Genomic DNA, 21,084 nt, shown 5'->3' on the forward strand with positions numbered 1-21,084 from the left:
TCCATAAATTATGCTGAAATGACTGTTTGACTGACGGATTATTGGTTTGGATTAACAAGGAGTTTGTCTTTGGGACGTTTTATGGATTCTCACACTGAATGGCATCTTATCGGCAGCAGGAGGTAAGAGGATTTTGCTGTCATTGACATTGATCTCATCTTAATCTCATGTTAGTGTGTGTTATACACAGAGATGGATAAATTCTGAGCTCTTGGCAGAGACAAACCTCAAAGAAAACAATTACTTGAAAGCAAATACAAGGCTTATACACGTCCAAAATAGCCCCCTTCATCTCGACCAAACCTCTTCATGTAAATCAAGAATACTTAAAATGACACCCAAAATATTTCACTCAATATTTTCCCACTTTATAAAGTTGGATGACAGAAAAATTTACCTAAAAATATATTTTGTGTGGTCACTGTACGTAATCCATTCTGCAAGGAGAAATTAGGCACCGTTTAGCTGTTACCTTCAGTCCTCGTGTTTCTTTTGAATTTTGAGGATAAAACGGGACTTGTTGTACCTGTCTCCTCTGAGGTAGTCCAGGCGGCTCTGCATCATGAACTCTCTTCTTCGTCTGTACTCTCTGGCTCTCAGCAGCTGCTGCTTCCTCTCCTCTTTGCTCCAGTATCGGCCCTGTTTGCAGAACGGATTGTAGAGCAGTTATAGGTGGTTTTAGGAGCAGTTTGTCACCCTGTATGATGGATACTTTGCTGGTCGAGTGATGTGGTGCGTAGGCGGTTGGATGCCTCTATGTTCTACATCCATACTTGAACCTTCTCCATTTCTGTGATCGCTGTGCAGACTCTACCTGTTTCATCTCGCTGGCAGCATCGTCGTCGGTCGTCATGCCACTGCGTTCCTCCCTGATCTTCATGGCTCTGGCCTTCAGCAGACGATCCCTGACCGGCCGCTTGGCTACGTAGCGAGTGCCATCACTGCGGACCTTTACCTGGACACAAAGAGGACAAATCAATAGCCTCCCGTTTTGGCCAAAGTCACACTAAAAGCACCCACTGGGGTTAATTTAGCTTTATGTTATGTTTATGCTTTAAGTTATTCTTGAGAGGATTCTTCTTTTCCTTGATGCTGGACTTAGGAAATGGCTTTGATTCTACAACTCCATGAAGCTGAGTTCCTCAGACACAGTTGAAGGGGGTCCTTTAAAAGACTGTACTGTGGGTTATACAGATTCAAACCCACTAACTACAAAATCATGTATACTTTACATTAGGGCTCGATATGACTGAAATCAATGTCATGATATTGAACATTTTTCTAATATCAATATGCACTCACCAAGCACTTTATTAGGAACACCAGACTAATACTGGGTAGTTCCTCCCTCTGCTCTCAAACAGCCTCAGGTCTTCGTGGCCTGGATTCCACTTTCCTCTGAGAATCTGTTCCATGTTGACATGATTGCATCACATAATTTCTGCAGATTTTTCAGCTGCACATTCAAGCTGCCAGTCTCCTGTTCTACCACATCCCAGAGGTGTTGTACTGGATCCAGATCTGGTGACTGGGGAGGCCACTGATGTTCACTGAACTCACGGTCATGTTTATGAAACCAGTTTGCTTCCTGCTGGAAGTATCCATTAGAAGGTGGTGAACTGTGGCCATAAAGGGAAGCACATGGTCAGCAACAATACTCAGACCGGCTGTGGCGTTCAACCCATGATTGGTTGGTGTTAAGGGGCCCAGAGTGGAGCCAAGAAAACCCCCCCCCCCACCATTACACCACCACCAGCCTGGACTGTTGACCCAAGGCAGGTTGGGTCCATGGATTCAAATTTTGACCCTACCCTCTGCTGCCTCAGCAGAAATCCAGATCCATCAGACCAGGGTCCGTTTTTCCAGTCTTCAGCTGTCCAGGTCTGGTGCAGCCTGTGTCCACTGCAGCGTCAGTTTTCTGTTCTTGGCTGACAGGACTGGAACCTGACGTGGTCTTTTGCTGTTGTGGACCCTCCTCCCCAAGGTTCTGCTCACCACAGTTGTAGAGAGTGGTTACCTGAGTTACCGTAGCCTTTCTGTCAGCTCCAACCGGTCTGGACGTTCACCTCTGACCTTTCTCATCAACAGGGCGTTTCCATCCACTGAACTAATGCTCGCTGGATATTGTTACATTAACAACATTAACTGAAGCCCCTGACCTGTATCTGCAGGATTTTAAGCTTCGCACTGCTGCAACATGATGATGAACAAGCAGGTGTCATAATAAAGTGTTTGGTGAGTGTATGTCACCATATGAACATGCGAAGGAAAAATACATGTAAAACACTCAAATTTATGCTCAAAGCAATAAACTGTGTACGGCTATTTATCTCTTACATCAGACAATTTGTTAAATTTGAGTTAGCTTTAGCATCATTAATTTGTACAATACAGTTTTAAAAAAATAACTATGTGATCTAAAGATGATTATATGATCATACTGAATTCTCCCTTGCCCTTGTTTACATTAGTGACGGCTGTTTTCCACAGTATACCATCAGTTTTTGGGTTTTCTTACCTTCCAGCCAACCATTAGTTCCCCTGCATGATGTTGATTGTTGCAGGTTGATTAGGAGATTTGATTTTAAGTCACTGTTAAGTTTAATGTTTGAAAAAACAAAAAAAACAAAAAAAACAGCAGGGTGACTCAGATATCAAAGAAAGACTTGCACCTCAATGGAAGAAGCCCTGAGTGAAGTGTTTGTGAGCAGCGTTTTTACATTTGACCCTCCATGTTGACTTTCTATTACCAGTATCATCACACTATTTACCTTCCACTCCATACGTTGCGGCGAGGCAGTTGGTGATGAGTGTGTCAACCCAAGTGGTAAGGCCAGTCCTAACCGTGAGGCACCTGTATGATGGCCCTCCAGACCGCAGGGGGCGCTGCTCACACTTCTGGGGCTCGCCGGGCCGCTGCTGCCTGTGCCCATCCCTCTCTCCTCCCCCTCGGCCCGTGCTCTGCCTCTCACTCGGTCCAGAGGGTCCACCAGGCCCTCGGAAGGCAGGGTCATACAGCTCTGGTAGCGCTCTAATGGTTTGTTGTGGTTTTGCTGTCGCCTGGCGAAGTAGGGACTGGACTCTGCGCTACCACCTCCAGACCTGTTGGTGGCTCCGCCTGCAATGGTAATGAATATAGTATTTGGTCAAAAAAGAATAAATAGTAAAGGAAAATCACATTTAAAGGTACAATTTTGGAGTTGTGTTGTTAGCAAACACAGCTCTTGTCACTGTTAGTCAGCAAGAAACGCTGTGTGTATCCTCGGGGTCTAGCAAATGTAGTCGCATTTCCATCCTCATAAAACATTTGAAACATTTTTGAAATCCAGTCTTCTTCCACGCCACTTCTGTTGGCACACTGTAATGCTTACTGGAGCGTTACTGCCACCAGCTGCCGATGGGTGGAAAAGCGTGAAACCAAGGACATGATGATAAAGTTTGATGAAGTCTGATTTTCAGCTAGCAGACTGCTTGGCATAGTGCTAGCATTGTCGCTACAAAGGGCAGGACATGTAGTGGCCACCAAGGCAACCCCGTCTCTCGTGCTGGGTTCTCCAGTGTCGGCATATTTGAAAAGCTCGGGGGGCAAAAAGCACATTTCTGCGGCACCTGACATGAAGGTAGTTCAGCTGAACAGTAAAGTAGGCTTCACTCAGGAGGCCTGAGTGTTGTCCTGCCAGTGCTATAACCAGTGCTATGCCAACTGAAAAATCCGTGTTTTCTCAGGTATTAGATCCTTTAATGATGCTACTTTTTTCAGGTCAATAAGTTTATTTAATAGAAAAGGGGAAAACAAAAAAAAAGGTTGGCAATACTTTTTTTTGGTTTGTTTTTACCTTAACACAGCATTTTAGCATGGACCACTTAAATTTGCTGAGCAGAGTGAAAAGACAGACCATCTCATCTATGATGCTGCTCTGCTAAATAACGTGTTACAGGCTTTTGCAATTAATGCATTTTGTTGCACAATCTATGTTATGATGATGCAGATCTGAAATTGCACTGGTCAGCCATTTACTGTAAAATTGATGGTTCGATCCTGGCTCCTTCTGTCTACATGTGGACATTGAACCCTCAATTGCTCCCAATCAATGTGTGTGTGTGTGTGTGTGTGTGTGTGTGTGTGTGTTTGAGCACAAAGCAATGTTTGAGTTTGGATCTCTCTGATGGAGAGAAAAAAGGAACCAGGCATCACTTCAGATTTTGGGGCCCCTGAGAGACTCGTGTTGTCTGTCTTTGTTCATAAAGTTTTCCTTTCCTGGAATTTTTACGGCCATAAACTGTCGCCCTTCAGGCAATAACACAATTGAGCTTTTGTGTTTTTCGGTCTTTTTAAAAAATGAACTGGTTTTGTGTGAGTTAATCAAAACACAGAGTTAGCATTTTAAGTTTTTCAGATGCAGAAGCTCGTATTGTGTACCTGCTCCAGAGCCCCGCCCTCCGTCAGACACACCCCTCCTTGAAGACGACCCCGCCTCTCTGGTCAGAGACCTGGTGATGGCACCAAACACAGCGAAATATCCAGTATTATTGAGGTGAAAAGCTAAAATATACATGCAATTCGAGGAAGTTTATACTAACAATGTGTTAACAGCAGTAAAAACCATGAAGAAGACCTGAACTTGGAGGGTGTAGATGGGGTGGAGCTTGAGCCGCTTGCCACGTTGCCGTTGGCCGTTTCATACTTCCTGTAAGTGCTCGGGGAGAAAGAGCAGCTGAGGTTCGAGTGGCGTCTCTCTCTGTCGCGCCGGTGACGCCGCGGGGTAAGAGGGGAGTTCAAAGGGGGGAGGTGACCAAGGGGGAGGAGAGGAGGCGGAGACATCAAGCGTCCGCCTCCTTCGTCTTCCTCTTCAGGGAGAGGTGGGATCTGCTCAGTGCTGACCAATGGCGTGCTCCGACAGCTCTCCCCTCCGGTGTTGTAGGCGCTGGTGCTGTCTTTGTCGTCCGATCGCTCTCGTTCCGGGAGCTCGTTGATGGCCGACAGCTCGTGATGGTGAGGGTCGTCGTTGTCGTCATTATCATCGTCCATACCTACAAGAAAGGATTTTGGATTTTTTTATTTTTTAAATTATTTTCAAGCTTGAAAAAGATTAATACATGCGCAGTTACTAAAGTCCACAAATTGTATTGAATTAGGACCTTTCACTACAGGCTTTACCTTTTTATCAGATGAAGGAAATTTTTGAAAGCTGAATTTTGGCAAGTTTAACGATAACCTTCGTGTTACCTAAATATCAAATGGTAGCTATATCACTATAATGGTAGCTCATGTGTCACTTTAAGATACTATCGTATCCAGGTGAAGGCTGATTAGAAACTCAGTACAACAATACTGTTTGTGGGGATAAAGTAACTGACACTGAATTTTTTTTTTTAAGGCAAGAGCAATGCTACAGGGAGATACATCTTTCAAAAATTATGTCTGCATACATGCATTTTGCCAAATACGTTTTGAAAGAAAAACATAATCGCAACCTGGATTATGTTAATTTCCGAAATTTTTTTTTCTCCACTCCAGGAAGTGGTTATGTTCTTTTTATGTAACTTTATGCCACCAGGAAAAGGCTTCACTGAGAAGAAAATAAAAAGCTTTTTTCAACAAGCGTCCTGGTTCCTGTACCGGACAGACATCATGATGTGGTTGGGGTGGATGGGGGGCATACGAAGTGCTGTACTTTGAATGAATCCTGGAACCTGGTCTGTGGTTTGGTTCAGATTGCAGCAAGTGCTCTGAGAAAACACAGATCACGCTGTGGTTGCCAGGAGTGGCCATTTTAGAAAAATATTAACGACATCCATACTTACTGTATGTTTCCTAATTATTCTGATAAAACAGTATTTTTAGTGACAGTTCCAATATTTTGTAAAATGCGCTGAGAGTTAGATGAGAAGATCAATACCACTCTCCTGCCTGTCCAGCAGCCGGTTAGCTTAGCCTTGCGCAAAGAGTGGAAAGAGGAGGAAAAACAGCTAGCCTAGCTTTGTTCATAGGTTGAAAAAAAAATCCTCCTACCAGCGCGTCTAAAGCTCACAAAAAAAACAAAAACAAAGTTAAAAATCGTCAGGTTGTGGTTTTCCAGGCGACTACTTCTTGGCTCGGCGGTGACTATCTCTAATCTCCGGCAGTTGCCTGTCAATCCCACGTCACAACAAGACAAAGAATCACAACGTGTTGAACCATTCATGAGCTAGCACAAGGTGGGATTCCTCGATTTACAGAAAGAAAAAAAACTTCCTAGAATGCTCCCGCCGGGTCGTAATTCACATCTCCATGGACACTAAACAGATCAGACGCCAGACTTTCCTCCACACATTCCCTGTCAGTTGTTGTCATGGTTACCTGCTTCAGAAGGGCCCGGTCGCCCCGCTCCGGCTGCCACCGTCTCCTCCTCCATCATCCAGGCTTTCAGGCATCTCTCTCTGAGCTGCTGCATCTTTTGGGCTCGGAGAATGTTGCGGCACTTGAACTCCAGGTGGCGTAACTCCTCATCAATGAGCGCCATCTCGTGCTCGCTTGAAGTTTCGTTGCAGTTCACATCCACCACAGAGGAAGAAGCAGCTTCCTCTTCTCCTTCCTCTTCCACCGTTCCTTTTCTTTCTTCCTGGTCGTTCACTTCTGCTCCGATGTCATCGCGATCTTTTTTCGCCGCCTCCCTTTGCTGTTTTTCGTTACGTCTCTCGATCTGGCATTTTATCTCCAGCAGCTGCTGGTATCGCTGGCACTCCTCCTCTGTCAGGCCCGGCATCATCATCATCATCGTCAGAGGCGGCTGGTGGTGATGGTGGTGGTAATGCTGGGGGTCAGAGGTCAGTTAGCAGCCAGAAACCAACAACAGGCCATGGGAGAATAGTTCATAGCTCCCGGTAATCGTAATAATTTCAATCCAGAATTTATTTTTGTGCTGGAGAATAGCTCTGATAAAATATCATAGATTGTTTGACACAATACTTTTTTTTGACATTGATTTTGAGGACGATTGTCTGTGATTGTCTTTCCATGGCCGACTTGTCCTCTTACGGACTCCCGAAGATTTGTTGTCGACCTCCACTATACATGGCAGTTTCAAACCAACCACTGCTCTAGAGCTGAAATGGTCGGTTGATTCACAGAAAATAATTGGTAGCAATTTTGATAATTAACTGCTTCAGTCTTTTTCTTTCTTTTTTTTTTTTTTTTTTTTTTAAAGCAAAATGCCAAAAACTCACTGTTACCAGCTTCTCCAATGTGAGTATTCGCTACTTTCAAAGTTTTCTTTGATAGTAAACTCAGTAAACAGTTAGTAAGAAAAAATGACACAGTTTCAATATGTTAACTTGGGTTTCAGGGAATAATGATGCATATTTTTCACTATTTTCTGACATTTAATACACTCAAATGACAATTAAAGAAAATAATTGTCAGACCTTGACTGTAGCCTTTCAGTTCTCCTTTGATGGAACAATACTACCTTTACTTAACAAACAGAAAAAAAAGAACTTTGATAAAACACAACCTCAACAACAAATTATCTTAATATGAACTAAAAACGAACAAGGTCTTAAAATGAGATTTTGACACAGATTCCCTGGAGGACGTGTCATGGCTGATACTGTAGTTCAGTGGTGCAGATTTCAAGCAAATTTGTGAATGATCAAATTATTTAGACAGAAATAGAGTAGAGTGAGCCTGGGGCTCTTTGGCGCCCTGAGGGTCTGAGGCCTCTGGGCAGTTGCCCACTTTGCCCAGGTGGTGATCCAGCCCTAGTGCTTTCAGAAGATATTCATGTAAAGGAATTTTTTTGATCAGCGCGGAAAGTCATTCAGGGTTAATATTAGCAAGCTCAAACAGTTGAACAACGCTGCTGTTACATGGCCTACACTGAAAAGCAACACAGCCCTGTGATAGAATGGCGACCTGTCCAGGGTGTACCCCGCCTCTCGAGCCAATGTCAGCTGGGACTGGCTCCAGCCCCTCCATGACGCTCAAAGGATAAGTGCTAAAACTGATGGGTGGATGGATGGATGGATGGATGGGTGGATGGGTTAACATTACAATAATCCTCCCAATGTTTTGTTTCATGTCACAATATTGGTTCATCCTTCTCTGTGGAGAACACTAGTGAAATCTTTTCTTCCTATTTGTCTCTGAGCTGAAGATACTGATTATTTTCATTACTGAATAATCCACTGACGACATCTTTGGTGTATTAAATGCCAAATACTATAGTCAACAATTATCATAGTACGCTCACATGTCTCCGCCATAAGATTTGTGGGTAAAAATTGTTTTTTCACAACTGATAGAAATGAATTCCAAATCTCTTAAAAACAAAAACAAAAAAACTGCCGTATAAAAGTGTCCAACCATACTGAATGTTAGATGAAAGACAAATTTTGCTTTGACAGGAATCTTCACCCTGACAGCAGGTGTAACTTTTTACCTCTTTTTATCCAGCAGCACTAAACACAGATGACACAGAGGCACGTGAGTGCTTACGGTAAGTTATTGAGCTCATCTCAGCAGTTAAAAGAAGAGGTCAAGCTATATGCTATATTTTTGTTGTTGTCAACAAATTTCATGAAAAGACCAAAACCGACAACGTCTTGGTCCGTCTGTCAACACTTTGCGACTTCCCTCCTCTTGTCTGTGGCTCTCAGCTCCGAGCCCATTGGTTCCTACTGAATATTTAAATCTTTAAAGACAGCTCATGAACATATATAATTAAGTTGTTTAAAAAATAGAGGCTAAAGCTGCTGCTCGCTGTAGTTTTTAACAAACGAACAGGAGGAAACAGTGCATTTTTTGGGGACTATTTTCAGTGGCGGATTAATCCACATTTTGGTGCTGTACTGAGTATTTTGGAGCAGGATGGCTCAGAGGAACAAGATATATGGATCTTTTTGGGGAATTTGTTGACAGTAAGTAACACATAGAATATCCCCAGACTTATCCATTAGCAAGACCTCATTTTAATCTACCATGTGGTGGTGGTGGTGGTGGGGGCTGTACGCTGCCCCTCCTGTTCCTCCTCCAGCTGTCCAGTCGAGGCCGGGGAAAGAGTCTGAGCTGAGCTGGAGGTCACGCAGGTGGAGGGAAGGAGGGGTCGTGTCTCCTCGTCCGTGCCCAGGGCTGGAGATTGGCCTGGTGCTTGGGCCAAGGCCGGGACTGGGCCTTGGACTTGGCCTGGGCACAGGAGACAAGGAGGGGTTTTCTGTGGTACACTAAAACTGAGAGTATTAGATATTAAAATTCCCCCTAACATTTGTACTTGTTACTGTTCACATGGCTAAAGTCAGTTTTAAAAATGTAAATTTTGCTGCTCTCATGAAGAAAATTTGGCAAAGTCGTTCTCTACAAATACTGACATAGTTGGATTGGATGTCGGCCTTTAGCACCGACACTAAATCTCCCGTCCTACCTGGGGCTGGGTCCCGGTCTGAACTTCCTGGTGCTGCCCGGCGTGTTGGTGGTGTTAGTGTTACAGCCACTGGTCTGGTCACCCAGCAGGTCTTGTTCGGACAGCTCCTCATAGCGGGTGCTGTCATCGGTCCGCCCCACTCCGCTGTCCAGCTCCTGGCTATTGGACAGCAGCGGAGCCAGGCTCAGCAAAGGAGGGAGGGGGACAGGTGGGTCTCTGTCCTCTTTCTCTCCTCTGTCTCCGTCCTCTCCCTCTTCATCCTCTTCCTCCTCCACTTCCACATCACCCTCCTCCTCCTCCTCCTCCTCCGGGGCAGGCCAGGCCGCCCCCCCCCCGGCAGAGGCGATAGTAGCCAGGAAGGTGAGACGAGTTGAGGGAGCAAGAGGAGGCTCGAGGGTTTGGGTGGAAACCTCCTCCCTCCAGAGTCAGCGCCATGTCCTCCTCTGGATCAACAGGGTTGTCATTCTGGAAAGAAGGGCAGAAAATTTATGTGACTATCAAAAAATATAGTTTAAGGGTTCAGGATCTATATTGCATCGGGGAACAAATGACTTTTGAAAGGGTTTGTCTTGGTGGACAGTGACTTTTAGCAAGTTTAATTTAGAGGGTAACAGCTGAAGCAGGTGGTGAGCTGGACGAGTAGGATCTTTAGATAATTTTCCATTATCTTTTCAGTCTGTTTTTGGGAGGGGGTTGTTACTGATGGGGGTGCCAATGATTTTGGATGACCCATCAACAGTCCACCGCAGTCTTTTGTCTTTTTTTTTCGAAAGTCTAAAATGTTTTATCAGCCTTTTATGGACAATGTGTTAATACTCTCAGCTGGTGTGGTGTAGAAATGGAGCAGGAGCTGTCTCAGTCTAAACTTCTTGAGCGTCCTCGCTTGGGTTCTTTGACAACGTGGTCTGTGCTGAGGTTCCCTTTGATTGTGGTGCAGATGTGACTGTCAAGAAAACTGAATGCGGCAGAGATGGACATGGGGTCTCTCTCTATGTACGTGGGGATTTTGTGTATGAGGGGTACGGGGGTGTGGCTTATGCCTGAAGTCAATAATAAATGAATGAGTTTGGGATGTGATGAGTTTCAGATTATTGTCTGTCCAACAGGTAACCTCTTGATTTACTTGTTCAGAGTGGCGTCTTTCAATGTTGTTGGAAATAGGAGCTGCTGTTGTTGCTGTGGCGATTTGTGCATAGTAAGACTAAGAGTCTACAGCCATGCTAACAACCAGAGGTTTGAGATAAGTGTTAAGGTTGCTCATAGTCCTGTAGGTACTGTTTTTGACTGAAGGGCTGAGAGACTGGATACAAGAACTAAGCTGCTGTCCTCTTCTTCCTTACAAATTTTGATCATGCTGCAAAAGTTCTCTAGGCTTCCAGATTTTTTGGTCCCATTGCACATGCTCAGTAGAGTCCCTGCTTCAGTGGCTGGCTGAGCCAGCCAACTCCCCACAGACATGCACTTTGCATTTGGGCCTAACGGCTCACGCGCAGCCTGGCGCTGTTTCTGCAGAGGGATCGTGGCCAACAACTGCGTTGCACCGCCAAGACATATCATCCCTGCATATGATGTCAAAATCAGACTGATGCAGTGTGAGGTGTCAGATTTGATAGAGGATGGGGAGAAAGTTACCTTCTTAATTTTATAATTAAAGGTGGGAACCTGAGAAACCTCTGGTTTTTTGTCTCAGCGCATCGATTGTTTCTTGAGAAACAACTGAAGAGGAAGAAGGAGAGGTAGAACAGGCATGAGCCAAGGAGCTAAGAGGAGCCTCCCACAGTCACACACCAGTGAGTGTAAAGATTTAAAAGTTAAATTTCTCCAATACTGTCAGCGCAGTGACACAGAACGGCGGAGAAATGCTGCCAACTCTATTCTGTGTTTTAATGGGATTATCTACTGTGAGAAGCTCCACCAGCTCTGTTGTTGTTGACAAGAAAAAGGTCTCCTGTGCTGGATTCATTTAACTTAAATATGCTTTATCGACACTGCAGCGTGGTTTCTTCTTTACAACCTCATGTGTCTGCGTTTCCTACAGGAACGTATTTGCCGTCTTGGAAACGATGCTGTCAACATTGTATTGTTTCCTGTAACATCTGTATAAAGTATAGGGTGAATCTGGATGTATGGGAGTCTGTGTATTTGTCAGTATCCATGTCTCTGTGTGTGTGTGTGTGAGTAGATTTTTCTCATCGTCAACATACATCTCCACTGTTTCCAAAAACTATTTCGAAACACATCAGTGAGCCACAGTGTTGCACTGGGTGACATGCTCCTTCAGTTTATTTTGATTCAGTCACACACACACACACACACACCGTCCTGCTGCGGGAAATAATCACTACAGCACCAAATGTAGATTAATCCGCCGCTGAAAATAGTCCCCAACAAATGAACCATTTCCTCCCGTTTGATCGATTTTAAAAACTACAGTGAGCAGATGTTTTAGGAAATTAATGAGCCGCTTTTTAAAAATGAAATCACATGATCTTGACCTGTTTTTTTTTTTAAAGATTTATGTCTTCAGTAGGAACCAATGGAACCAGATGGCAGAGAGCCACAGAGTATGAAATTCAGAAAGTGTTGAGAGACGGAGAAAAATATTTTTTGGTCATTTTCTAGCATTTATTGAGAATTAGAAAAAAAAAAAAATCACGTAGAATTGGTGTTGCAGTCGTGTGTCTGACCTTGATGGAAAAAATAGAACACACTATATAAATAACTACTCCTCCATTTTCCTCTCTTCATCCATCATCCCTTCATCCCCCTCATCATTTCCTCCGACTGACACCTCCACCTCGCTCCCTCTATGTCTCTCCTCAGTAGGCTCTACAGCAGGTTGTTACAAAATAGAGTCTGTCTGCCACTAGAACTACGGCACCATCCACTCAATGATGTTTGCATTTTACTGCATGGATGCAGTTTCACTTTACAGGATATTACCATATATTTGACATAAAAAAAACACCCCCGTTTTGCTGTATACTGCATTTCAATGAACAAAACACATTTATAGAACACTCCTCTGGGCGTTTCTGCTCTCTCTCTCCTTCTCTGTCGTCTTAGCTGCTCCCCATCACGTCCTAATTTGTTGTTTGCTTGGTCAAACAAAACATCCATCATCTCTTGTTCTCTCATTACAAGGAGATGTGACCGGCCGAGGTGTCAGAGTTGTCTGAACACCGACGGTCTGACTGAGTGACGGCCCATTCATTCGGCGAAACACACTCACTGCGCTCATTCGTCGATGAATATCTGCGGAGGAGCGTGTTTTCGCCGACGGGTGTGAATTTGCCATCTTGCAGTCCCTCTCTGTCAGCACATAGGGACACACACACTCTGGGACCTCCTGTCATGCCAGAGACATTTATCACGGTCTCTGTGTGTGCGTATAACATCATACATGGAGCACACACAGAACCACGAATGTCATGTACATGTTGTTTTTCATGTGAAGGGAAAAGGCTGATTGGGAACATGACTGAAGGCAGAGTCTGGTGCTGCATGGTTTCAGTTAGTTTCCAGACCGAATGCAAGTCACAGCGCTGGATCTTTTCCTTGTTACTGGACAGACCGCTCACCTGGACTTTCTTATTCATCACATTATGTATCACATCACTGTTTTTGCTTTGATTTCACCTTAACCTTGCTGTATTTTTATTATTTGTCCGTGTTGCATTTGTGGCGCAAACACTAAGACACACTCTGTCAACCTACCTACCTATCACAGTACAGTGTACTGCAGTATCATGTTGTGCAGTATTTATCCTACGCTATACTTGTCGTTTTATGTTCAATATGTGCAGGTAGTGCAATGAGTTTTAACAGAAGTTACCATTGATAACCTGCTGTGAATCTCTGTCAATATTTGACTGTAAATAGTGAGCAGTGCCTTTATTAACCTCAAGTGGGTGGGGCACCAGGCCTTTAACTGAGACAGGCTGTTATTTGAGAGATGAATTTATTACCTATTCCCCTGTTTTTACAAGTATATTTGAGTAGGAAGCTTCCCAAGTATACGCTTTTTTTCATCCCCTTTTTGTCGCTCCAGCCTTTATCTGGGGGGACCAGCCTCGATTTATTTGTCCAGCTAAGATGTCATTACTGGCTTTTGTTTGAGCATTTAAAGAATTGGTGCTGGCTGTGGATCAAGATCCTCACAGGTTGGCGCATCCCCAGCTCTTCCTGTCCTTGTGGTGAAGGGTCCTTGGGCAAGAAAAACTAAACCCTAAATTACTCTCCATGGTCGGGCATAACACCTCGCCGGTGTATGAGTATGTGTGTGAATGGGAGAATGAGAGGCAAACTGCAGAGCGCTATGGGTAAAAGCAATGTATAAATGCACCCAATTGCAGATTAAAACAAAAAATTTACTGTTGAAGAGAAACTACGTGGTAGTTTTTGCTGGTATCAGACTATTTATTTTGCTTTTGTTTGAGGCTTTTACGTATTGAAATAATACCCTTCCACTCCCCTCTTCAACTAGTCAGCGAATAAGTTTTCAGCCGGCCATTACGGAAATGTATGGATTTCGGTATATTTAGCTACACTTGATCCCATCTCCAGACCTCAGGTCCCAAACCAGTCCTGACTTACAGGCTGTTGATCGGCGAAATTAATATTCCTGAAATAACGAAGATCATAGACGATAGATGATAGAAACAAAAATCACAGAACTCTAAAGCGTCACTGTCACTGATCAACAAGTGGGACATTTCTTACATTACCTGATCTTTTTCATATACAGTTAATGTAGAGAACTGTAAACTATACCTTGCACCTTAGGACACAAAACTGCCCATGATTTCAGATACAATACCAAAGACACGTCATCATCACTGGCTTCAGTGATTGTGGATCTGCACTCTTTCTCGCCTTTGTACCCAAAATACATCAAACAAGTGAACCAACTTCATGTGTCCAGACGCCACACTGAACATCCAGCACTATTCTCCCCCTTTAGTTTAGCTTTAAAGTCAACATTATACTGGATGCAGGGCAGAGCAGTTAGTTCTAGTCAAGGTTTGGCCTGATGGTGGCATTTAGAGAAATATCATGAGGTCAGTAGCTTTCTTCTTATTCACAGTGTGAAGTGTTGAGCAAACGTTGTGTGTTTACAGCTACTGGGTTAAACAAATCTAATAATTTGAAAATGTAAGTTTTGGGCTGATGGTAGATGTGATAGAGGAAACATCACAAGTTCTCTGAAACCAATCACTCGTTGAAGCAGGAAATCAAATTTCTTGGCAGTTCATCCGTTAGTTTTCCATATATGTTAATCACAGACAGATGAATCCATAAGCAACAAAAGAGCAGAAGGAGGTGAACACGGAAAGTCCCTGCTAGGGAGAAACCAGAACTGGGACCCCACTGCGAACTAGACTGTGGCTTTTTGAGTCTTCCCCCCCCAGTCAGCCACCTGCGGCCGCAGCAGTGACATGTGGGGAAAGTAGGTTAGTAAACTAGGCTGCAGTGAGCTGAATGACGAAACGGGAGAGACACTGTTGGACATGAAGTTATTGATGAGACGACTATTTCTGGACCTGAAAATGAAGAAAACCCTTTCTCACAGAAAAGGATTCAGTCAGTTCAAACTAGTGATTAATCACTTTGTCAATTGACAGAATAATAAGCAACTGTATAAATAAACTGATCATTTATCAATGATAAATGCTTTACTCTGTTTTATATCCGTTCATATCTTTTGGACTGTTGGTTGAACAAAAGCAATTTGAAAACGTCACCTTAGGCATCACCTTAGAGAACATTTTATAACAAGAGAATTCACTTTCGCACAGCGATGGTTTGTGCTATCGACAGCATCAGTGTCACAAACTGAAATTTTGACCAGATGATGGCTCTCAATGAAACGTCCGAGGATCAGAGTGATTACGATTCCTTCTCAGGGCGCTATGAATGTCAGTACTAACTTTCATGACAGCCTCATTGTTTCACGGGAGGAAAAGTCAGGGAATGACGAGAGTCAGTAGAATTCATCCTCTGGCGACCATGAATGTCTGCATAAAACTTCAGTCTCGACCAAAGCGGTGGACTGACAGACTCACCGACATTGCCAGCCATAGACCCACGATGCTATCATGGCTAAAAAATGGCAGATAGATCGACTGATAATGAAAATAACCATCAATTGTAGCACTAGTTGAAACCCTAATGAGATTCTCATAATGTGAATTAATGAGACCCTCTCGAGGCCAGATTTAGCTCTGGCTGCTCGGCTCCGAGTATAACGCAGGATCCTCATGTTACCCTGGGTGGTTTTCCTGCCTGTGAACAAGCTGTGACACTAACTATGACTATTCTGAACACGTGCTGGGTTGGGGCAGGGCAAGTCAAATTTATTTGTAGAGCACCTATCAACAACAAAGAAATTCAAAGTGCTTTTCATTAGATATAAAGGCATTAAGACAAGATATAAAAGAAAGACAAGTCTTTATAAAAATATGACACGAAATAGGATTGAAACAGAAAAGTCTTCAGCCCAGATTTAAAGAACTCAGAGTTGTATAATATCTTAAGTTTTCTGGAAGCTTTTTCCAGATATGTTGGGCAATAAAACGGAATACTGCCTCTCCATGTTGGCTGTTAAAATTTAGGTCTGAGTCCATGACTACAACTTTCTGACTTGTTTTGTACTCTTTAAAGTTAGTAACTGAAGCTGAGCGCTGACTTTTAATCATTCTTCTTTGGCTCCAAAGACAGTCATTTCTCTTTTTTCTTTGTTTAACTGGAGAGAATTTTGGCACATCTAATTATTGATTGTTTTTTTGTTTTTTTCAAGGCCACTACTCAGTGCTTATATGGGACCATAGTAACCTGGTGATATTGTTATACAGGTTTGTCTGCATAATCTGAGCTAGTGGGAGAATGTGGATGTTGAACAGAAGAGGCCCAAGAATGGAGCCTTGGGGAACTCCTCGTCATTTTCGAACACTCAGATATGTAATTACCGATCAAGGCGAAGTAGTCCCTCTACTTCAAAAAGGATCAAAATCAGTTTAGCGATGTGTGTTAATCAATATCCTACCCAGTTTTTCGGTCTGTCTAAAAATAAGTTGTCGACTGACCTGAATCCAATAATACCAAGACTGAAACTTTTCTACTGGCTGTGGCAACTTATATTAGTTACACAAAACTGACCAAAATTTGTGATGTGCGACGATGAAGGCCACTAAATACAAATTAAACCTTGCATTAGACCTGCGTCATACAATACATGCTTCTCCTGTATGAAATAGATATTAGTTTCACCAGTGAAAGTTAATCGGAAACGTTGGTTGATATGGTTACCTGCAGTTTGTATGCTCTGCGCACTGAATTAGGAAAGTGGTTTAACTGTGTCGTGTTGTGTCGCGTCGCGTCACGTCACCTCACCTCTATGTCAGGCCTGGCCAACAGCAGGGAGAAGTTGATGCTGTCCTCTCTGGTCAAAATGGCCACTGCTTCCTCTCTGTTCTGAATATCCACTCCATTAATCTAGTGGGGGAAAGGAAGAAGACGTGATCAGTTTCTTTATATTCCTTAGCACAAGCCACCGGTCGTTGCGGCAGTCGAGCCTAAAATTCTGTCGCACCAGCTTATGTGAGGAGGTGCTGCTTTTCTGTGTCGTAGGATGGTAAAGTGAATATCCTTGGGTTTTAGACTGTTGGTTGGACAAAACAGAAATATCTGAAGATGTCACCTTGGACTCTTAGCAGATGTTCTTTTTTTCTCATTATTATATGCTTAAGTTATTAATCAAAAGGATAATCATCAAATTAATGAATGAAAATAACCTTTAGTTGCAGCTCTGGTACAAATAGCTGTATAGCTGTTAAGCTAGATACTGTAACTAATCCATCACAGTGAACATCGTGTGTTTTTATTATTGTTTGTCGTGTAATAGTTTCCCCTGTCCTACAAGGGTTTTAGGTCTTTTCAAGTTATAAAATTAAAGGTTTTAAAATTTACAGTACAGTGTAACCCACTGTATGATCCGCAGTAATGTGAAATATTATCTTATTTTTGCAGTGCTGAAACAGGCAAAAACAGCAGTAAGGCCCTTTAACCTTGCCACAGCGAAATGTGACATTTTGAGTAACCTGAGACTTTGTTGGGATAAAACAGATTAAAAATGGGAGGGAAGTGGACATAACACTAAATTCTCATTTCATTCACTTCAGCACCTGTGAATTATTTATGGATGCGAACCACGTTACGGGTCTATATGGTATGATATGGGCTGTATTGTAGGTATTGACAGGTATGTTTCCCCAAACTGGCAGCGAGACACCGCATCTGTCCAAAAGGCCTTTATCGCTGTGGTGATGGCTGTCATGGGAACCGGTGCTGACATCACTGGTCCGCTGCCAGGTAACCATAGCGATGCCAGGTGCTGCTGGTCTATTCTTATCACATTCCAACTTTACCTTTTCCCTGACACTGTTTGCACAACACCGCCAGCCGGCGGGTCAGAGGATAACGAGGGCAGAAATGTCAGGAAGATAAATTTCATGGCGCTCATTTTTCATCGTCGAGGCTCTTTTGGAAAGAAGAGTCAACACATGTGGGGGTGTAGCTTTAGAGCAGAAACGTGAATCCTGTTTCAACAAGATATAGAAAAGGTTAAACTCCAGTTAAACTCCCACTGATGCCTCCTCCTCCAGCGCCTTGAGCATTTTATGGTACCGTGTAATGCTTTACTATTAATTATAACAATTAATTATAAGACAAATTCAGTCCTTTTAAATCTAAAAAATGATACACTTTAAGCAATTACATAGGTTGTAATGATAATAAATAAATGTTCATAAATAAATGTTAATACTTTATATCTATACTTTCATTGTCATATCCTTGTAAAAAAAATAAAAATAAAAATGTTGCAATAGGGAGCCGTCAAACTCGGTACTTTTCTTTTGGCAGATTTTCAGTACTACAGAAACTTTTATCACAGAAAGTATGGCCAGATAGTTGGGCAGAAATATTTACAAAAATTTAAATTCACATGCGGCCACAATTCGCTTGTCTCTCCACTAAATAAAACAAGTTTTTAATACAATTTGGCAGGCGACAGCAGGGTGACCTCGGTGTGATTCACCAGGGAAAAAAATGCAGCAAAGTGCAGAACATCTGTAACCGCAGTGTGACGTCTCATCTGTCGTATTAACCGATCAATCGGAGAGCCGAAGAGCATCTCATCCTCACTCGGTTTTTGGTCCGTGTTTAGTCCAACACTACACCGTGTAGAAAAACACAGCGCCCTCATTCATTTCAATGAGACCACTGCGCTGGCACAGCAGGGGTCCCAGCGGGGACGGCTCTGGCAGAAAGAAGATGAACTTAGTTTGTCTCTGGCCACAAAGCAGTGCAACGTCATTGGGCAACGCACGTCGTCTCCTAGTATGATAAACGTCCCTGCAGTGTTTTGGTGTCTGATAAACCTTTAAAACTCATAGATCTGTTGCTCAAACTGAACTGGCTGGACCATATTTCACTGTCTCACCGGCTCACGTTGGAATCCAGGATACAGAAACACTTTCCTCAGGAGGACTAGAGCTGAATCACTGCTGCATCACAGCAGACAGAGAGGATTTTTTTTCCCCTTTTTCTTCTTTAAATGAGAAAAAGAAACTGACAGTTTTATCAGTGGACTCTACTGTCTGACAAACAGCTGAGCAGCGAGGTGGTGACAATGTTGCCCCCCCCCTCCATCTCTCACTCTGTCTATTTTTAGGACAGCAGTAACTGGGCTGCTGACGGCGCTCTGTGATTGGACAAGACTGTCCCAGGGGTTTCAGGTATACATTTACATAGTTTGATTGGAATCTATTTTTAACCCTCGTGGCACCAGTTGATCTGGCAAAAGGACAAGTTTGTGTTTTCAATATGCAGGAAATGTATTTAACTGAACTGAAGGTCAAATCATTATTATCTATGAATACCGAGAGTTTTTTAACAGTCGTTGAACTGCGGTCACTTAGAAAAACTCTTGTTTCATTGTAATATGTCTGAAAATGTTATTAAAACCTTATGAAAAAGTGGGAAAATTTGGCCCAATGGCATGAAGAGAAAATCTTTTGTGAATCTTTGATCTATTTTCTCACTAATTTTCTTTGTTGCTTCAGACGGGACTTGGATTACCACATCTGTTCTGTTTTATTGGCATGCTGTTCATGTTGTTGCCAGTTTACCTGTAACATAATACCTATAAAAGTTACTCAGCATTTCTCCAGACAGTTTTAATGAACATCCATCCGTCCATCCATCAGCTATACCGCTTATCCCTGTGAGGAGTCACGGGGGGGGGGGGCTGGAGCCAATCCCATCTGAAACAAAGGGCTAAATCACAGGGCTGTAACGTGGAGACAAACGACCGTTCACGCTCACGTTCACACCTACGGGCAATGTAGACTCGCCAGACAAACCTAACCTGCCTGTGTTTGGACTGTGGGAGGAAGCCGGAGTAGCCAGAGGAGACCCACGGGAGGGGTCCTGGCTGGACAAGGCCCCGGCTGGACCGGGGTTTGCTGTGAGGCAACGGTGCAAACCACCACGAACACACTATTAAAAAAATCAACGGTGACGCTATTGAGCGTAAAAGTTCAGTTTTCACCTTCCAAACAGACGTTTGGCAAAAAACAGAGGACCACATCCTACTGTCTTTCTCAGCAGATAGTTAATCAGTTGTCACGGAGACAGCACATACAGTAGGTCATGTGATCACAACTGAACAAACTCCATCCTCTAAAGGCCTGGTACCTAAAGACCAGTTTAAAAAAAACGAAGCTCAGAAAATCCAAAAAAAATGAATCCACTTTTTATGTATGAGGTCTTTGTTTTGTCTTCTTTCCTCTCTGATCAATCACCTCACGGCCCCTAAGTTTTCTGACCCTTTGGAGGAGCCCGGCCCCAACTCGGGCTCAGTCCAGTTCACTGGACTGAACTAGTTAAAGTGCATCTAGCCAAAACCGGCTCCACCTCGAGCAGCTAAAACGGTAAAATGCTGCTGAGGCATCGATGCATCAGTGTTAACAAATCTAATAATGTCACACATGTATAATAATAACCGTTACAGAAGCCATTTTACTGCAGAATGAACACTTTTTTTTTTGACACTTCAAGAATAATTTGCCGATAATACGTTTGTACTTCTACCTAAATAGGATTTTGAAGGCAGGACTTTTACTTTTAACGGAGTAATCTTAAATTGTTGTATTAGTCCTTTTACTTCTGTAAAGTTTCCACCACTGCTCGAGACAGAATAACCAGAAGAGTCTAAACTTGTGTTTGTGTACCTGTAATATTCGGTCCCCCTCTCTGATGCGTCCGTTCTTAGCCGCAATGCTGTTTGGATTAACCTGAATTCAGATGGAGAGAGACATTAAAAAAAAAAAAGGAATGGATAAATAAATGACTTCACGAACTAAGGATGAGATAAATGAATAATAATGAGTAAGTCAGAATACATTGGCTTAAAAAGTGGAGAGAAGGAGTGAGTAATTGTTTGGATGAATGATTCAAAGGATGAGGTAATGAATAAAGTGATTAATGGATGAATACAATAAATAAATAAATAGATAAGAAAATATATGAACGAAAGGTTGATTAAATAGAAAGATAATTAATTGAATGCAATGAAATCCCGTGAGAGGCAGTTACACCGTTACGAGCCGACTTAATGCATCTT

General features: G+C 43.0%; 1 protein-coding gene across 1 annotated transcript in view; it reads right to left on the reverse strand.

The window, feature by feature from the left end:
• The window catches only part of LOC120803992 (PDZ domain-containing protein 4-like), a 56,770-nt gene that overhangs the window by 3,270 nt on the left and 32,416 nt on the right, over positions 1-21,084 (reverse strand). The window contains exons 7-18 of the mRNA XM_040153084.1: positions 20,693-20,755; positions 16,791-16,892; positions 11,717-11,720; positions 9,717-9,841; positions 9,399-9,685; positions 8,962-9,163; positions 6,335-6,788; positions 4,617-5,016; positions 4,421-4,491; positions 2,772-3,118; positions 815-955; positions 527-639 (exon numbers count right to left, since the gene is read on the reverse strand). Coding sequence (XP_040009018.1) covers positions 527-639; positions 815-955; positions 2,772-3,118; positions 4,421-4,491; positions 4,617-5,016; positions 6,335-6,788; positions 8,962-9,163; positions 9,399-9,685; positions 9,717-9,841; positions 11,717-11,720; positions 16,791-16,892; positions 20,693-20,755 — 2,309 coding nt within the window. The remainder of the gene's footprint in view (positions 1-526; positions 640-814; positions 956-2,771; positions 3,119-4,420; positions 4,492-4,616; positions 5,017-6,334; positions 6,789-8,961; positions 9,164-9,398; positions 9,686-9,716; positions 9,842-11,716; positions 11,721-16,790; positions 16,893-20,692; positions 20,756-21,084) is intronic.

The sequence above is a fragment of the Xiphias gladius genome, chromosome 18, assembly GCF_016859285.1.
Source record: "Xiphias gladius isolate SHS-SW01 ecotype Sanya breed wild chromosome 18, ASM1685928v1, whole genome shotgun sequence".
Classification (NCBI taxonomy): domain Eukaryota; kingdom Metazoa; phylum Chordata; class Actinopteri; order Istiophoriformes; family Xiphiidae; genus Xiphias; species Xiphias gladius.